This window comes from Puntigrus tetrazona, chromosome 18 (assembly GCF_018831695.1).
Source record: "Puntigrus tetrazona isolate hp1 chromosome 18, ASM1883169v1, whole genome shotgun sequence".
NCBI classification, from domain to species: Eukaryota; Metazoa; Chordata; class Actinopteri; order Cypriniformes; family Cyprinidae; genus Puntigrus; species Puntigrus tetrazona.
In genome coordinates, this window is record NC_056716.1 from 4,156,525 (window position 1) to 4,175,757 (window position 19,233).

Here is a 19,233-nt window from a genome sequence, read left to right on the forward strand (position 1 = left end):
ATCAATTGATCAAGGGAAAATACCAAGAGAGTTTAAATGTGCCAGAGTTATGCCCTTTAATAAGAAAGGGTGAAAATAAAACATGGCCATTTCTGTCTTGGGTGTGATGACTAAAATGTTGGAAAGGCTTATCTATGACCAGATTGTGAAAAAATAAAATAAAATACAATAAATAATATATATATATATATATATATATATATATATATATATATATATATATATATATATATATATATATATATATATATATATATATATATATATATATATATAGTGATGAGGGGCTCCTACAAGCATTGCAGTTACAAGAGATGTCAAATTGGTTTTTAGATAATAAACTTTCTCTACATGCAGAGACGATGGAGGCTATTCTTCTTGCCTCTAAAATGAAGTTAAAAGGATGATACTTTTATGATCAGGATAAATGATACAGTAATTCAGGTCAAAAATGTTGTTTAATAGATAATAAATTAACGGGTGATTCTATGATTCTATATTCTATGTACATAGAGAGGTATGTACAAAAATATGTGGTAAAACATTTTAGTGAGGCAAGGTGAATTATTAGATGTTTATTCCTTACGATTATTGGCATGTGCTTTGATTCAACCCCATTTTGATTATGCTTCCTCCTTCTGGTATAGTAGTTGTTTCCAAATTATGAAAAATAAATGGTAAAAAGCTCAAAATAAATTAGTATCAAACAGGATAAAACAGTATCGAACACACTTTTTGACTTGACAAATTAGTTATTTTTTAAATTGACGAATAAAATTATAAACTAATTATTTAAATAATTATTATCTTATGTTGAGACAACAGCATTCGTATGATGCCGGGGAAGAGAGTTTAATGTTTGTCCATGTAAAAGAGGGGGGTTAAATGGGGTAAAAATGCATTTGTATATACTAGTGCCATTGCATGGAATAAATTACCAGTATCAATAAAGGGAGTAAAAGATTTTAAAAGATTGGTTAAAAGATGTTTATTTGAAGATGTTAATTAGCCTGTTTAATAATATTTATATTAAGTCTTAATTTTTTGTGTTCTTTAGCAAATTGCGATTTTGGTGCTGTTAAATATGGGGAACCATGTTATTTTTAATTGGTTTTTATAATACTAAAATATGAATAGGAGAGCATGCAGTTGTATGTGTTGTATACAGCCATATCTTGAGGATTAACATTGAGGGCCGCAATGGAAATAAGCCAAGGGCTTTATTGTGTTATTAATCCTCAACAGTTTTCCTAGAAGTGTATGAGATATATGTATGTTGTACAGTTTTTATGAAATTGTCAAATAAATTCAGTTCAATTTAAAATAGACATGATGTTCCTATAAATAAGATCACCAATCTATATTATTTTCTTCATAGGCTCGTAGGAAAGAAGTGTTCCTGCAGGAGCGATATGGACAATTCAGCCTGACAGACCCATTCCTCGCCCTGCAGAGGGACTTTGAGTCAGGGACGGGGTCAAAGGACCGAAGGCCTGTTAGCGCGAGTCCCATTACTGTGCTGGAAGCTGTTATGGCCCATTGCCGTAAGATGCAGGAGAGGATGTCTGCCCAGCTCTCGGCCGCTGAGACCAGGCAGAAGAGGGTAAGACCTCAAATTGTGTTTAATTGTGTAAGAATATGTGTTTAACAGAGCAAGACTATAGAAAGGATTGTGTGTGGATTACTCAGAGTATTTGCATATTCTACCTCAAATGAGTCTTCCTTTCCTGTAGGATTACCTTGATGTGATTAAGTTTGCTGTCAGGAGTTTGCTGAGGTGTTCCTAGTTATTCCTGGAATATACTCTAGTACGCAATGTGTACACCTGTGTGTATGTGTCTTTTTAAGAGGTGTGTAGTAATGTGCTGTGCTGATGCTGCTCTGGCAGAAATAGTGACATGAAATCAAGACTTGAAGGCAAAATCCTCTCTTTCTATCCTCCATATGAGCATAGTACATGTCAGAAAATGGTTAGAAAGAGAGTGCCAGACAAGGAGAGCATTGACGGTATAAAAAGAAGAGGAGGAGGTGTTAGAGAAGGAGAGAAATGGATGCTAAGCTCTAAAACACTCTGCCAAACACATTTGTAAATCTATATCTCACAATTTGAGCTAGTGCTACAAAGAATACAAGCTACATGACATCAATACTGGCCTTGAACTTTAAAAACACACACAAGCATGCTGCTTCCAAACAAGTGACCCCTGGTCCGTCACTGCACACTGTTTCTGCAGACCAGATATCAGCTGTGTCCACCATCTCAGTGGATTTAGTTATATTTTAAGATAGGCCTGCTATATATTACAAGATACAGTTTATATATAGGTACATAGCATGCATATTTACATGTTACACTGACACTGAGAGAACTGAGCTCTCTGTTCCAATAATAAACACTTGAGTTTGGTTGTTATGGTGACAGTCCCCTTATTGCATTGGTACTGTTGTTAAATGTAACAGCTTATATATATATATATATATATATATATATATATATATATATATAGTACCAATCACAATAAGGAAAAGTTAAATGATGTTCATGAATAGTAGTTGTATGTTATCACAGTAAATTCTGTCTGTTTCTAGCCACTGTACCTAGTGTTTCTTTCCTTGTCTTGTTATTTCTGAGCAAGTATTCATTTATTCATAGGCTAAGCAGCTTAAATCTGTAAATAAAGCCTGAAGTCTTATCTGTTACATGTAGTGTAAATAAGAGCTAATTGGTCATCTTTGTTTCTTGAAGTAGTGTATTGCACCAGTTGATGGTAGTGTTGTGTCCCCTGTTTTGATATTCCATTTTTATATTAAAAGAAACTGATACATCAAAACTGTAAAATTAATGCAAAACTAATAAATTCATGCAATTGCTTCATTAGTGGAGCTTAGACATAAGCTGTAAGTTATTTAAGGTTATTTAAGTGACATTTATTTAAGTGAGTTTTGTTGTACTAGATTTTAAGGTCATTTTTTAATTTTCTAATTTCTCATTGACTGACAAACCTTTAATTGTTTAATAATCAGTGTCTTGCTTTCTGTGTGTGTTATCTATTGTGCGAGTCTCACGTTTGCCCTGCTGCTGCTGTGTCTAGCTTGAAATGGAGAAACTGCAGCTGCAGAGCCTGGAGCAAGAACACAGGAAGCTGTCGGCTCAGCTGAAGGATGAGCGAGAGAAAAACAAACACGTGGTGATGTCACTGGTGCATGAATGCAAGCAGCTAGCTGCTCGTGTGGTCGAAGAGAACCAGCGCTTCGATGAGCTCTCGTCCCGCACTGAGCAAGAAGGCCGCTCCATGGGACGACTAGAGGAAGAACTGGCATCCGAACGGCGTCGTAGCCAACAGATGGAGGCCGAAATGGAGAAACAGCTGGCCGAGTTTGACACAGAGCGAGAGCAGCTACGGTCTAGGCTTAGCCGCGAGGAGATGCGTGCTGCGGAGATGCGAGCTGAAAGTGAGAATCTCCGCCAGCAGGTGGAGCAGCTAAGAACTGAGCGATGCAAAGATGCCCCTCCACTGCCTTCTGCCCCAGCATCTGCCCCAGTTAAACCCAAGACTGTGGCATCTGTGGCTGTGGGCACTGAGGCCACTGTCTGCAAGGCTGCCTCTTCTCAGACAGATGTACCACAGGAAAACGAAGGGACTAAGAAGGTGCCACTTTCCATCCCCGTCAAGCCTACAGGTTCCACCTATGCTAGCATGAACCTACCTAAGACTTCCAGTGTAGGCCGGGGGCTACACCATGGGAGCTCTCAGTCAGAAAATGGAGGAGAGGGCCAAACGCATGCGCATGGCTCACATTCACCTGGTGTGTCTGCTACCTTGCCGACTGGGGTCAGTCCACGCGTCCAGGCAGCCCGTTACAAATTCCAACCCTCTGCTTCAGAGCAGGACCAAAATGGAACCGCAAACCAGAGCCCCCCTTCCCGCGATCTGTCCCCCACAAATCGAGACAACTTTGCAGCCAAACAGCAGGCACGCCACACAGTCACACAGGTTCTCTCCCGCTTTACAAGCCCTCCAGCAGGGGGGGCCCCTGCAGCACTTCGTCCTGGTCTGCCACACTCCGCATCTGAGGGGGGACCATTCACCGGGCGTTTGGGCCACCCCCAGATAGGCCTTAAATCACCAACTGTGGCCCGCATTGACCGGGGTAACCCACCTCCCATCCCACCAAAAAAACCAGGACTCTCCCAGACACCGTCCCCTCCACACCCACCAATCAAAGTAGTCTGTGAAGCCAGCAGGTCCCCGGGAACAGGACTGGGGGTGGGCCTTGCCAAATCAACTGCCACCCCTCAACTTCCACCAAAGCCCTCCTTAGATTTGGGCGGTACAGTCCCAGCCTTGACTGCGTCACAGGTGGGTGCCTCCTGTACTGGCTGGCCGTGGGGGTCACAGCCGACAGCAGCATGTGTGGAGTGTCCCCCTGTCACCACCTCCTCCACAGCTACCATTGTCAGTAGCCCCTCCATAAACCCACCTAGTCTTCAATCCCATAGCCCCCAGCACCCGGGCAGCCCCCTGGCAGCAGCATCAGGTAAAAGGGTGCTCCATTCTTCACCCTTGTTTTCACTGCTTCTCCTCTCTACTCCACTGCTTTTCCATACTTGATGTATTCTTCAGTAAGTTCTAGCAGAGGAGGACATAGACTTGGAGAATCCAAGAGAGGAGCATTCATGCACTACTAGGGCTACCTGCCGGTTGAAATGTAGTACTTTTAAGTAACCAATAATATTTGTAAGATTCTTTAGTGCCCCTATCCATGTCAGGACAGCTTCTTGACCTCCCGAAAGCACTTTTTAGATACAAATAGGTCAGGTTGACCCTCTCCTGAAAAAGAAAGTCTCTAGGGGTCTTTCCTGTAACCCATTCTGAAGCTGATGCCAGAGGCTGCTCTATCCCCTTTCCTCCCATTGAACTACAGCATGGTTCTGTCTCTCCTGTGTTCCACCTCTAACCCGTTTTCCACAATGTCTTATACTAACCACTCCACCTTGTCCATGCCACCATCTGTTTCTTTGTTTCATCTGTTTGTTCATTTATAGAGAAACTTTAAACCTGTGAATGTGGTGTTGTTCTCTGCATTTTTATGTTTTTAAAGATGTTCCAAGACATCTAACCCAATATAGTTGTATTTGTCAAGATCTTGTACTTAAATATTTCTATAAACATGTCTCTCTGCATTTATTCTTCATAAATGCACTCTGAAATATGCTGTTGATGTATTTGTTTGAGAACTGTAAATTCATATCTGAAAGCACAGCTTTCTAATCCTGCATACTTCATGTCCTGCAAAAATTAGCTCCAGCACAACATTTTGCAGTTATCCTGAAGACCTGATGAACTAGTTCAGGCGTATTTGATTGAGGTTGTAGCTAAACTCTACAGTGACCCTCACTTAGCAGAAATGGACACCTGTTTTAAAATAAAATGATACTCCTAATAAAATGATACCTAATACGTTTTAGACCAAAATAATACCTAATACGTTTTAGACCAAAATAATACCTAATGCCAGCATAGATTAACAGGAATACCCTAGTAGCTGATCTGGCTGGTTAGTGCCAATTTATTGTTTTATTTATTGTCTGGTGGCTGGTAAAACCGCATAATCTTTCCTGTAAAGTATTGCTGGGTGAGTTAATTAGGAAGCCTGGTGGAGACACCAGTACATCCTTCTCTGGTGGCCAACATCAAAAAACACAACATATGCTGGTCTTTTCAGCAGGGTAGCTCCAAAAAAGCTCTGACAAAGATGCCAATTAGGTAGAGTCATGCATTGGTTTGTAAGCCAAAAGTATAAGACAGCTCCAACTGCAGTTAGATTTTCCCCTTGGAAACAATGTCAGAAGCTTTAGAGTTCTCTCACATTTTAAAATACCACCCTGTCTCTGCAGGCCTCTTCATAGCTCTCTGAGAGCACCAGAGAAAGACAATTGTAACGCCCGTGAAAGCAGAGCAAGTATTCCAGCAGAGTCTTCCTCTTCATTGTCACTAGAGACTAATCCACAGGGTAGCTATGAGAAATGTCGTTAGCTAGCTGTCATCCTAAATGCTAAAAATTAGCACTTTTCTCCCTCTCTCTGCAGCCACTCAGCCATGGCAGTTCTCTGAGGCTCCTCTGCTCTCTCTGCCGCCCATTTTAACCCAGAAAAGAGCCAATAATCTTTTGCTTTCCACTGGACTTCAATGAAAAAGCCTATCTCTCTCACTTCAACTCCCTCCACTAACCGAGATAAACATAGAGAATCCCTAGAGACAAAGCTATTTACAAACATACCCTAGCATTAGCAATCAAGATACTAGACTAGTTACATCCACACTCATTTGAATTCTGTTTTCATAGATACCAATTAGCTAGTATTCCCTGTGCTTTGTCAAAATTCATCTGTTTCTCTGCTGTAGTTTCCATCTTCTAATGCTGTCTAATTGTTGTGTCTCGCACAGTATGCTCCATGTTAAGAATGTTTTAGTTTGACTGACACAATCTGTGATGTGTGAGTGACTTTGATTAATTGTACCATAAACTGCCTGCTGCCTGATTTCCTTTATTTGATTGAGTTTTGTCTTTGATTTGACTTTTTATTTTCACCTAATCCAAAAACAGATGAAGCTGACTTTAGCATTTGTAAAAGAATCTGAATTATAGATACACTCTTTAGAACAATATATTTCCAATGCTGTGCCAAAATGTGTACATCCTATAAACATTTACCCTTTGTTTTGACTGAATTTGGCTTACTTCGCATTTCCTTTAGAACATACATTTTTGTGTGTTCATCTCTCTAGAGAGTAATTTGGTTGCTGAACTACGAAATAGTTGTCTCAGTCAGCACTGCGCCAGTGGCAGTGGCCTTAAATTATTTCTGAATGACAAATGGAGCCGTTCTTCTGGGTAATGTTTTGGATCAGAGAACACATTCTGACACAATACAAGCACCCTTCCTCACTAGTTACTGCTGTTGCTTAAACCCTCCCAGGCTGGTGTCCCTCCATAGTCCCCTCGCTAACCTGCGGTGACCCCGTCCCCCTGGATGACGGGCAAACCCTTCTCCTCCAAGCTGCTTCCCAGGGAAATGTCACTTTATTGTCTATGCTGCTTAACCAAGATCCACTATTGGATATTCATCACCATCAACATGAATTAACCTCTGCATTGATCTCTGCTGCTCTTAATGGACACACAGGTATGTGCTGGGCAGATTAGCATTTCTATGCATCAAATAACAGAAATTTTGTAGCTTTGCCTATGCGGTGATTGTTTTAATATAGATTTAGATTTATTTGTGTGTACATACACAGTGAAAATGTGTATTTATTCTATGTAAATAATGTTTTAATGTATATTTTTTAGACTGCTTAAATTTGCTGCTGACTTCAGGGGCATCTGCTGATGCTGTTGATGAAACAGGATTTACGCCGTTACATGCCGCTGCTGAAAATGGTCACCATGGGTAAGATCTCTCTTCTCAATTTTTTTAATTCTTTTATTTTTTTGTTTTCAAGAACAGACGGTTTTGCTCTTGAATATCAGGTGATTTAATCATAAGTTGTCAGGTCGGATAGACTGAGTTTTACAAAAAAGTTTACTTGCAAATGTTATTTTTAAGGGATTTTTGATAACTACTGTGTACTTACATTGAAATGTAATATTTGATGCAATGCACTTATTGTGTACATGTTTTTCATTGTGCATTTAATTAATTTCTCTAATTACATTTGTAATTACACTATTGATCCATCCTCTAGTCTACACCTTAACCAGCCTTAAACCTACCCATACCACCAAATCTGTCTCTAACCTTATCCGTATCCCACCTCAATAGCAGCAATAGCATTGTTTTACAATACAATAAGAACACAATAAGTACTTTGTACTTATTTTTTGATGTAACTACGTAGTAGTTAAGGCCACCTCATATAAATTGGGCCAGATTTTTGTAAGGAAGCGTGCTTTTAAATCCACATTTTACAGATTTTTATAAAAACCTTTGCTTTAGTGCATTAAATGATTGACAGGTGAGTGGGTGGTATGCATGAAAAAGGATTAGCATTTAAAATAAAATGTACTCATATGTGCTTGTGACTACCTCAGTATGTGTATTAAGTAACCAGATGATGAAATGTATTAAATCTCTTTTGGACATGTATTTAGCACTGCACAGTTGTGATTATATCATGTAACCAGGGTCTACACAATTTGCTCTTCTGTGCAATGTTATCTGCTCTCTCGTTGATAGGTGCGTGAGAGCTCTGGTGAAATGTGGAGTTGACTTGGAGAGGGAGTGTTCGCAGGGAAGGACCCCTCTGTACCTGGCCTGTGAACAGGGACATGTGGAGTGTGTGAAAGTCTTGCTAGACGCAGGAGCGGACTGTTCACATGTCACGTCTGTGAGTTTTTCAGATCCACGTTGACACCAGTGTCACACAAATGTCAATTACATTCTGCGTTCCTGAACACGTTAGGAAATACTGCCCCTCTTTTCATCTCCATGGTTACCTTAACAGTTGAGCGTGGGTATTTAGCTGTCTCTGTGTTACTCAGAATGTAATTACGGACCCTATTTTAGAAACACTTAATTATGCCCTAGATGTTTTTCTCAGTTTGCTCTAATTTACTGGGCTAAAAAAAAAAAACAAATTTCCTGGGAAATTCTAAATGTCTATATTAAGGTATTTGCTGGTTGGTTCATCTTTTGTGCATTTTTATATTTTTGTCATCTGCTTTACTTCTGCTTTTATAAATTTATGTAGCGCATTTAAATGCACCTTTGTTGGCCAAAGTGCTTCACAAAAATTAAGAATAAAAAATCTAAATGCCGAAACTTAGATACACACATAACTTAAACACAAAAAAAAAACCACTTGTAAGACGTGTCAAAATTAGAATTTCCCTTCTTCAAAAGCCAGAATAAAAATAAATGTGTGTATTTATTGGTAAAGTAGTATGTTTGTTGAATAAAAAATATATAATAAATAAAACATACATTCTTAATTGCACAGTTGTGTGTTTGTTCACAGGACAACTGCACGGCTCTGCATGCCGCGGTCAGTTCAGGTCACGTGGGCCCTCTGAAGCTCCTGCTACACCACCCATCTCCTGAACCAGACCTGAGTCTCCCTGCATCTCCTTCAGACCCCAACCAGGAGCTCCAACACCCTGGCATAACCAAGGCTAGTCAAATTCTCAACCACAGTAACCAGGATGGCTGGACTGCCGCCCATATTGCTGCATCCAGGGGCTACAAGGTAACATGTTTAATGCTGAGTACATTACTTCACTCCAGAAAACAAGAGGAGACTGACGAACACAGATGGTTTCTTGCTTGCATGCTTACATGTCACGTGGTTTACAGAAATGCCTGGAGGTTTTGTGTAACCACAGTCAACAAGACATGGAGAAGAGGGATAAATGTAATCGCACCATACATGATGTTGCCACAGATGACTGCAAAGACCTATTAGAGAACCTGGGTAAGTATAGTTTGAGCAATGGAGCTTGATAATTAACAACTGCCTTACCATTTCACTTTTGATTTCTACCCTACTTTAGACTGGTACATAGTGGTTGTACAGGTGCTCATGAGCTCCCCGGAGCGTCTTTGCCCTGTGGATCTCCTGGAGGACGGCTGCGCTGTTGGCAAAATTACTGTCCAACGCCATACTAGCTGGGAAGAAATGACAGGAAGCTTGAGTCACCTGCTGACCAGTCACCTTCAGCTAATTTGTGGGAGCTGGGAACTGGATGAAGCTCTGGGTGGAGTAGACTCTTTGGGGCTCTCTTCTAACAGCATGGCCTCTGTAGTTATAGGTAAACACATCTACTGTACATCTTACAGTGCAACTAGCTACTTGCCTAAAAATTCAGATTCAGTTGTGTTCATTTAACTTGATTCTCTTTATAACTTGTTATGTGTTGTTTAATTAATAGTAATACAAATGTCCACTTCAAACCAAAAACACACTACTGTTTAAAAGTCAGAAGTTAATAAGATTTTTTTTTTATGTTTTTAAAATAATTATCTTTTACTTACTAAAGCTGCATTTATTTGATCAACAATACAGAAAAAAAAATGTCTTCTATTGTAACATTTCTGAGATGACCAAACTGCATCAATACTAGTCTTTAGTTTTACATAAACATTCAGAAACCATTTGGTGCTCAAAAAAAAATAATGTAGTGGACAGTTCTGGTAGTTATGTTTTGTTTTTTGTTTTTTTTTTGTTTTAGAATTCCTTGATAAATAGATTTTTCAAAAGTATTGAATTTTATTGTGACAGTGCAAAAGTATTTACCATCACTTTAATGCATCCTTGCTGATTAAATGTATTCATTTATTTTTCTTTTTAAAAAATCTAATTGTTATTACTGTAATACAATGAAATATATATTATTTAAAATCACAGTTTTAAATATATATATATATATCACTAGTAATTTTTATTATGGTTTCCAAACAGAATCATTTTCAGACTTTTCATTTTTTTTTTATTTATTTTTATACATTTGCTTTATGATATGAATGTACAGTGCAGAAGCAACCACGATCAGTTCATGATTTCTTTGAAATGCAACCTGTAGCATAGAGACACGTTTGCGATGTCTATTCTTAGATGACCCCAGCCTCCTGAACAGCTGCAGCGCTTCCTGGTCCATTGGTCCATTGGTCACTGTTCAAGTTTTAATTTTCCCACCTCAGTGATTTTACACTGCTGTTGTCATAGATGCAACAAAAAAAGAGATAACCAAAAAGCCCAATATATATATATATATATATATATATATATATATATATATATATATATATATATATATTGTGGTATATATATATCAAATATAACTGTCACTAGTATGATTTGTGGTATAAAACCTCTGAATATAGAAGGCAGCACCACACACACATCCACACAAACATGCCATTATGTACTTGTGTAGGCTCTTCAGTAGTTCTGCTGACACTGGCTCTAGTGAGGTTAAAATGGCTCTTGTCTTGGGTGTTGTCCAACACCACCGTGGGCCAAGTAGGGAAGGACGTGGGATAGGGGCCTAACTGAGCTTGGCTCGACCCAAGGGTTGTCATGCAGGGCTGCTGAAAATAAACTAGCCTTCTCCAAGTTCTCACCTATCTCTTTCACACCCCTCTGGCCTTCTCCCTCTCTCTTTTGCACTTTTTCTCTCACCACTTCTTTTTTTTTTTTGTTTACACTCAACTCCTCCCTCAAGACAAGATGTTTCCAAACACCAAGAGCAGATGTCAAAATGAAGCGATTTGGCCTACAGAAAGCAACGTGATGACTATCTACTATTCCTGACACAAAACATGAGGAGACTGACAGACAGGAAAGAGAGAGAGAAGAGGATTTGCAGGATAAAAGCTGATTTATCATGGCTCTCAAGTTTGACATGCAGTACTACTGTAGATGAAAACTGCTCCCATGTCAGTACGGATTACACATCCGTGTCTTTCACCATAGGCGGACACATAAATCTAGCTGATGTACCTCTCTTGAATGCTCTTGTTAAGCTCTTATCTTTGTGTGTATTTCAGGAGATGCTGTATGGTTGCCAGGACAGGAGCTGCCTCAATCTCCTTGGGACCTTGTTCGGAAACGCCTGAGTCAACGTATTACCATACATCTTAAAGGTGGGCTTTGCAGCCGTTACATTCAGTCTCTTCAAACTAAGGCCTACTGAACACTAATATCTATTTTAAAATGTGTTAATGTTTCACAATTGCATTGCTCTTAGTATATTTTAAAATGAGTTAATGAATATGAAATAAATGGTGAGAAAAAGATGCACATTAAGATAAAAAAATAAAAAATAAATGATTAGTTTTCCGTATTCGTCATCCTTTCCTATTATAATGCTTGCTGCTGATGCGAAAACACAGAAAATTTATGATCTGAATTTTTTTTTGACGGATGAAGGTTTCAGAGGGAGTGTGTAAATGTGGTTGACACAACTTGAGGTTGTATTTATTTTGTAATGTGCTAAAATATTGGACATTTTATTTGAAGGTGTCCTTGTTACACGTTACATGTACTTACTATTATAATAACAATTGATTATACATAATTACATGCAAGTAACCCTTGAGTAAGGACATTACTCAAATGTACTTCAATGTATAATTACACTGTAACTTAAAATAGTGTAACAAAAAAAATACAAAACCCTATTCCTATAAACCTTATTTTGTCTCTATTTTTTTTTTATTCTATGCAATTTATCTTTTTTTATTATAAAAAAATTTAAATAGGACCCTCTAACACTAGCTCTATCTATTCTATTTATTATTTTTTATTTTCATTCCCGGATACATTTCTGAAATGTATTTAAATAAACGCGGTTCTATTCTGTTTAGGATCTGTTTTGTTAAGCAATATTTTTATTCAGCAAGAATGCATTCATTATTTATGTAATACATTTATTCAGTATTTTTTATTGAATAAAAAGAAAGAACAGCGTTCATAAGACATTTTTTGAATAACTGAATGGATCTCATGAAAAAGCAAAATCATGAAAAAATATTTAAATGATTCAACTGGTATATTACAACCTGAAGTGTTAAAGAAATGTACTTTGTGGAAATTGACATTGAATAAGATTAATAAATGGTGTCACAGTATTGGTTATAGTTTACAATACATAATGCATTAACTAATATTTACAAATGGAACAAGTATTGCCAGATATTTTGTAAAATGTATCAGACTGTGTGTAAAAGATTTCTCTCGATAAAGGAGAAAGATATACTCTTCTGTGTTCGAGAGAATCAGCAGATCTCGTGGGTTTCCACGCTTTAATGAATAGCCACGCTGTGCTCCCCTTCATCACATGACCCTGATGTTTAGCCAGGCTCCAGAATATTCCATCTTATACGATGGCACGTCAAAACAACTCTGTGAAGCCCTTGCTTAAATCCATTTCACGCAGATCTCCTGATCTCCCATGGCCTCTGTGTGCTCTTTGATATACTGTGTAGGTTTGATTTACGGCTCATGGCTGCTATGATTTTGCTCTCTGTCAGGCCTGTCACAGTGCACTCTGGATGAGATGACGTACGACTCCCTGATCCCTCTACAGCTGCTGCAGAACTATGTCCGCCTGGTACGCTGACTCACTCTCTGCTTCAGAGTTGTTAGCATGTCTGAGTTCCTCTGGATGATCTTTAAAGTTTGGATAAAGAGGGCTGAGAGAAACAAGGCCTTGTAATACCGTGGAACCAAAACAACATTCCTTGAGCCTCCACTATCGGTTTGACTCCTTGGGTCTACAGATACTATTTGTGTTTTAAAATGTTGTAATAGAAGATACATGCAGTGCGACAAGCAGTAACTTAAGACACCAAGACACACTTGAGTAATCAAGCCTGCATAAAGGCATGCATAAATAAAATATTTGGCACGGATGATAAAATTAAGCTGGTCTAAATGAATAATACATGTGCTGTTGTTCTTGATATTTACCAGGATGATAGTGCATTTAAACTTTTGCTTGTGGTCAGGTGGAACAGTACCATAATGTCATCTTCCACGGGCTGGAGGGCAGCTTTCAGGATTACATCGCCAATCAGATCTCTCATTATATCAAGGTGACTATTATCAAGTGTTTTAAATATTAGTTTTTAATACATAAAAGTTTATGTATTTAGTTCATTTTAAACAACAAGAATCTTTTTTAAACATCATACATTTTTTGGATTTTCTTAACATTTAACACTAAAGATATAAGGCCTAAATGCATTAAAGCTCAAGCTTTATTATTGAAGTTTAATACATAAAGTAATTTTTTTTTTTATGAAATGTATTCAAATATATACAGTACTATTCAGTTTAGTGTCTTTTACTATAATATTTAATCTACTGAATTCTTTTTTGGATAGAAATTAATATTTGTATTCATCAAGAATGCATTTAATTCATGAAAGGTGACAGTCAGGTATTTGTAGTGTTACAAAAAACGTCTATTATTATTTTTATTAATATTTCTATTTATCATGATTTCAAAAAAGTGGCGGAAGTCATTTCAATGTTGATTGAAAACTAGGTAAAGACTGGGTAAAGTCTACTAAAATTAAATTTTACCATCACAAGAATAAATTATATTTTTAAATATTTAAAAATAGAAAATCCTTATTTTAAATTGTAGTAAAATTTCACAGTATAATTGTTTTACTGGGTTTTCTATCAAATAAAGGCAGCCTTGGGCAACATAAGATTTTAAGAACATACATTTTTAATACAATAAAAAATCCTACTAAGCCCAATATTTTGAATGGTTGTGTACAAGTCTAAAATCATATTTCCATGTAATGGGTTATTCGGTGAGAAAAATGTAGGGTGGGATGGAGTGATAAATTAATAGTTCAACTAAAAATGAAATTTCTGTCACCATTTACTCACCTTCAAGTAGTTCGAAAGTAAGTTTTTTTTTTTTTTTTTCTGTTGAACACAAAGGAAGATATTTTGAAAGGTTGTAACCAGGCTTTTGCGTCACCATTGACTCCCATAGTATTTTTTTCCTACTTCGGAAGTCAGTGGTGACCAGAACAGCCTGGTTACAAACTTTCATTCGTACAGGTATGGAACTACTTGAGGGTGAGTAAATGATGACAACATTTTCATTTTTGGGTGAACTATTCCTTTAAGAAAGCATTGTCCAATTTGATTTGATGTGTTACAAGTACAGTATGTTAAACATTAGCTAAATCTCTGAATAAATTGCAATAATGTGCTGCTTTCAAAAGAATTTTAATGGTTAGTGTGTGTCTTTTCTCTCATGTACTGTGGGCGTCCGTCTGTACTAGTCATGATGTTTATGATGCACCTGTTGTGTGTTTGTGTGTGTCTTCAGCACAGGCAGGAGGCCCAGGGGATCGGCTGTGATGTCGTCAGGGTGGAGATAGATGAGGGTCTATCAAAAGAGCACCTGCTGGAGATCTTCATCAACTGTGGTAAGAGCCTCTTCAATCACGCAGCTCTCTGTCAAGGAGTCACATTTCTCAGGTGATGATGTGGGCAAAGGAGCAGAGGGAGAAGATACAGTAGAAGGCCCCTAGAAACAAGAACAGAGCGTTTTATGCTGTGTTGAATCTGAAATGTTCGGGAATCGCTATGAGTTATTTTTCCTGACACTGTCTAATATGATTTTTGGCCACTGATGATTCTGGCCTTTACCTTATAAAAATAAGCATGTCACTTGCACTAGAAGTACGTTTTTGCTTTTAAATCATCCCACTTTCTGTAACTTTGATTTTACTGGTTCGTCTGGTGTTGATGGAGTTGTGTTGTGTCAGGGTTCCTGTTGTCTTTGCATGAAGGCAGTGCTGGGCGCTGTGTTGTGGTGGTCCTGGAGGGTCTTCAGAGAGCCCACTCTCTCAGCCACCTCCTGGGAGACCTGTGCGAAGCCCTGGAGAACCGAGGATCTGTCTATTCCCTCTCTCTCAACCATGGTGAGACTCATCCCTGCAGATGGAGAAGAGCTGAAACAGTCAGTGTACCAGAAAGAGCGTTTCAGTTCAATTCTTTTCTGATGGGCAGGTCACGATGGGCTTTACTATTTCCATGAAGGGAGTTTTTTGATTGGCACAGTGGCCAAGCCTTGTCTGCATGGTGCTGAGCTACGATTACAGCAGCACTTCCGCTGGGTTCAGCTGCGCTGGGACACCGAGCCCCTCAATGGCATGCTGGGACGTCATCTACGCAGAAAACTCCTCCACAAGGTCAGCCCTGCTCATTATCTAATGAGCTGCGGGGAAGACCACCAGAATAACCATTCAGCTCTAAATTTAGTCAAGGTAGTTTAGTATATTTAGTGTGGTTTAGATCGGTATACCATCTGACTGCTGAATCATTCAAATAAACATTCAGACTGCACAACAAAATCAAATAATTTTTTTTCTTTTCGTTAACTAATTGTTAAAGAATACGTCTTAACTTTTATTTTTGTTTTGATTACATACACTGGACACTGGAACTTTTAAAGGGATAGTTCACCCAAAAATTAATATCGATTCTTTATTTACTTACCCTCAGACCTTTGTTCATCTTCAGAACACATATTAAGATATTTCTGATGAAATCCAAGTGCTTTTTGACTCTACATAGACAGCAACTGACACTTTCAAGGCCCAAAAGGTAATAAGGACATTGTTAAAATAGTCCATGCGACATAAGTGGTTCAAATTAAGTTTTAGTACTTTTTGTGTACTAGGAACAACTTTATTCAACAGTTTCTTTTCTTCTGAGGGTCAGAAAGCTAATAACCTCATCATTAATAGAAAAATTCATTTACAAATTAATTTACAAACTCTCATGAAGCCTAAAGTAGATAAAGGACCACTTTAATAGCAATTTGCTAATTGAAACCAAATATTGATTTGCATCTTTTCAATTGAGTTTCTCTGTGGCTGCGCAGACTCAGGGCCGGTGCTGGACTTCTGATGATCCTGTACACAAATGTCTTTCTTGGGTGTGCTCAGTGTGGCACCAGCTCAACTCCTGCCTGTCTCGTCTGGGGACCTCAGAGGCCTTGTTGGGACCCTATATCTTCCTCTCCTGCCCTGTGAATCCAGAACAGACCCAAGCTGTTCCCAAGTACGGCAGTCAAGAGTTTTCACAATACTGGAATATCTCTGAAAAATATTTGATAACATTTCAATACCATAGGGAAAAAAATGCATCAAAATACAATACAATTAATATAATACAATTTTAACCGTATCTTAGTTATATTTTTGACCATAATCAAATATTCTCTTATCAACTAAAACTGAGATTCCTCAAAGTGCAATAGTGGAAAGTACTACTTCTAACAAAAATATTATTATTATTATTTATATTAGACATAAATCTATTACTACTATAATACAGCTTTATTTTATAACAAATATTAAGTAGTTATTTTACTTTACAGTAAAAAACATTACATAATAATTATTATGTCTTAATAGCTACACTTAGTTCAATTCTCAAGCTTTCATTTTGGTGAAAAAAACATTCGGTAAATAAGGGTTTGCAAAAACTTCTCATTAATTCTGTAATCGTCTTTCCACACTGCTGGAGATTATGCTAATGTGAAAATAAAGCATGACTGACACACGTTATGATGCAAAATATATTTTAACCTTGCAGCATAGGTGGAGTTTGCTGTATTACTGTGAACCCAGAAACTGATACACAATATCATAAGCTGTAGACTTATAAATGATTATAGTCAAAGCTCCAAAGCACACGGTACATAAAACCTTACACCTGTTTTAACTCACTGTGTGAAGAGAAGAGAGAATGCAGCCGGTAGCTTGTATCGAGTATTGAAATTGTATTATAATGGGAAAAATATGTATTTTTGACACTACATGAATCTAGATGAAACTTTAACCTGTATTAAACTGCATTTTATTTTTTAGATTGATATTTGTATTGTTTTCTAAGGGAGGCAGTATTATTTGTTAATATTGGACGATGTGTCTCTGTGTTCAGATGGTTGGTGAGGCTTTGGAACGCAGTGATAGTTCCACGGGTCGAGGATGCTGTTATATCTAGAGTAACAGCCAAGCGCTCTCCCTCCCAACGACGCTCTCCCAACAACAAAGGTCTGAGCCCAGGTCAGAGGGCGGTAGTCAAGGCAGCTCTCAATATCCTGCTGAATAAGGCTGTGCTGCAGGGCTGCCCACTGCCCAGAACAGGTACAGCACCATCAAAAATGTTGAGGAACACACATTGCCTCTCATAGAACTACACTAGCTTAGCTAATTTTATTTAGCTTTGGCTACTTTCCCAACAACATTCAAAGTAGCCGTCAACCAGCGTAGTCATTATTGGTCCTTACTCTTTTTGTCTTTGTGTGGTTAGAGATTGACAGGATTTTACCGGAGTTCCAGGGAGGATGTTTTCCTCTTTCCACCATTGGCTCTGCCTACAGGAAAGGTGGCAGAAAAGGCCGTGATAATGGCGTTTGGAGACGAGCCAATACCAGTCCAAGGAAGAAAGGGAGCCCCGCCTCTGGGAGGAGCTCTGGCTGCTCTTTAAGAGAAGGTGAGGTGTAACTGACTACTACAGTACTGACTACTACAGTAACAATAAAAATTCTCAGAATAATCGAAGAAAAAATGTCCTTTTTTCTTATTATGTAGGATCTCTGGCGAATTCAAGCGCTCACTCAATGACAAATGTCAATCATGCAAGGTGTGTTTTTTATGTGGGCATATGTTTGTACTACCAGCAGATGGCACTGTTAGTCAATGAGTATGTGTGCATGTTCCTGCAGACTCGGTGATGGAGTTGCTGTTGGTCTTTCTCTGTGCTCTGATGATGAGACGGATCTCATCAGAGAGCTCCAGACCATGTGCTCAAGCAAATCTGAGCCAGACATAAGCAAGGTAATAGACAATAACGCTCCCTGTTGTAATGCATACTGTTTACATATAATACACAAAAACTGTTGTTTTTAAGAACTCTTAATGCATCATCACAACAATGCCATTTATTTATCAGAAATATGGGAAATGCAGCATTATTGCAGTTTAAAATAAATTGTTGTTTTATATATATATATATATATATATATATATATATATATATAGTATATATTGATATATATAAAACTGCAATTAATGCAGTTTTTGATGTCACATGATCTTTCAAAAATTAACATCATGCTGAATTACATTTTTGCGTTGTTATAGGTATTTGTTATTTTACATATACAATAAGAAAGCTTAAGGTATTAATCTCCTAGCTTCTGATTTGATTGGTGCAAACTAAAAAAACAGCTTGTGCTTCTCTTAGAGACTTTCCGTTCAGGCTACACAAACAGTCTGGCACAGTTTAGCACATGGCCTTGCGGTTTCTAGGAACTGACGAGCTGTGTTAATTTCTTCTTTTACCTTGTACAGATTGCTCTTTTTAAAGAGGACTTCATCATGCTTCCAGACTCGATTCCGCCCACTCCTCAGAGGAGTGATGCCGAGGTCACGCAGCCCCAAACACACCCTGTTACAACAGAGAGTGCCGTGGATATGACCCATCCTCCACCACAGAAGGCAAGTCTTTGATAAAACACCATGGCTGTTCCAAACCCTACTGAGCCACCTACATGAGTAGCTGCCTTCTAAGGCAACACCCTAACTATCATGGAGCCTTATTAATAAACTATTTGGAATGCTCTACAAATAATTTTCTAGGGAATCAACTCGCAAGCTATGAAAGACAGATCTACTGCGTA

At 38.2% G+C, this 19,233-nt stretch overlaps 1 protein-coding gene across 2 annotated transcripts in view; it reads left to right on the forward strand.

Moving 5' to 3' along the window:
- cttnbp2 (cortactin binding protein 2) overlaps positions 1-19,233 on the forward strand; it is a 40,123-nt gene that overhangs the window by 19,529 nt on the left and 1,361 nt on the right. Inside the window, exons 3-22 of one of the 2 annotated variants that reach the window (XM_043264536.1) lie at positions 1,379-1,603; positions 3,093-4,539; positions 6,983-7,189; positions 7,357-7,456; positions 8,243-8,393; positions 9,024-9,251; positions 9,359-9,476; positions 9,556-9,813; positions 11,552-11,647; positions 13,037-13,116; positions 13,514-13,600; positions 14,863-14,962; positions 15,329-15,460; positions 15,549-15,730; positions 16,426-16,604; positions 17,490-17,695; positions 17,862-18,044; positions 18,143-18,194; positions 18,277-18,388; positions 18,905-19,051. In XM_043264536.1, coding sequence (XP_043120471.1) covers positions 1,379-1,603; positions 3,093-4,539; positions 6,983-7,189; positions 7,357-7,456; positions 8,243-8,393; positions 9,024-9,251; positions 9,359-9,476; positions 9,556-9,813; positions 11,552-11,647; positions 13,037-13,116; positions 13,514-13,600; positions 14,863-14,962; positions 15,329-15,460; positions 15,549-15,730; positions 16,426-16,604; positions 17,490-17,695; positions 17,862-18,044; positions 18,143-18,194; positions 18,277-18,388; positions 18,905-19,051 — 4,290 coding nt within the window. Of the gene's footprint in view, positions 1-1,378; positions 1,604-3,092; positions 4,540-6,982; positions 7,190-7,356; positions 7,457-8,242; positions 8,394-9,023; positions 9,252-9,358; positions 9,477-9,555; positions 9,814-11,551; positions 11,648-13,036; positions 13,117-13,513; positions 13,601-14,862; positions 14,963-15,304; positions 15,461-15,548; positions 15,731-16,425; positions 16,605-17,489; positions 17,696-17,861; positions 18,045-18,142; positions 18,195-18,276; positions 18,389-18,904; positions 19,052-19,233 lie in introns of both variants that reach the window. The other variant, XM_043264535.1, reaches the window with a different exon arrangement.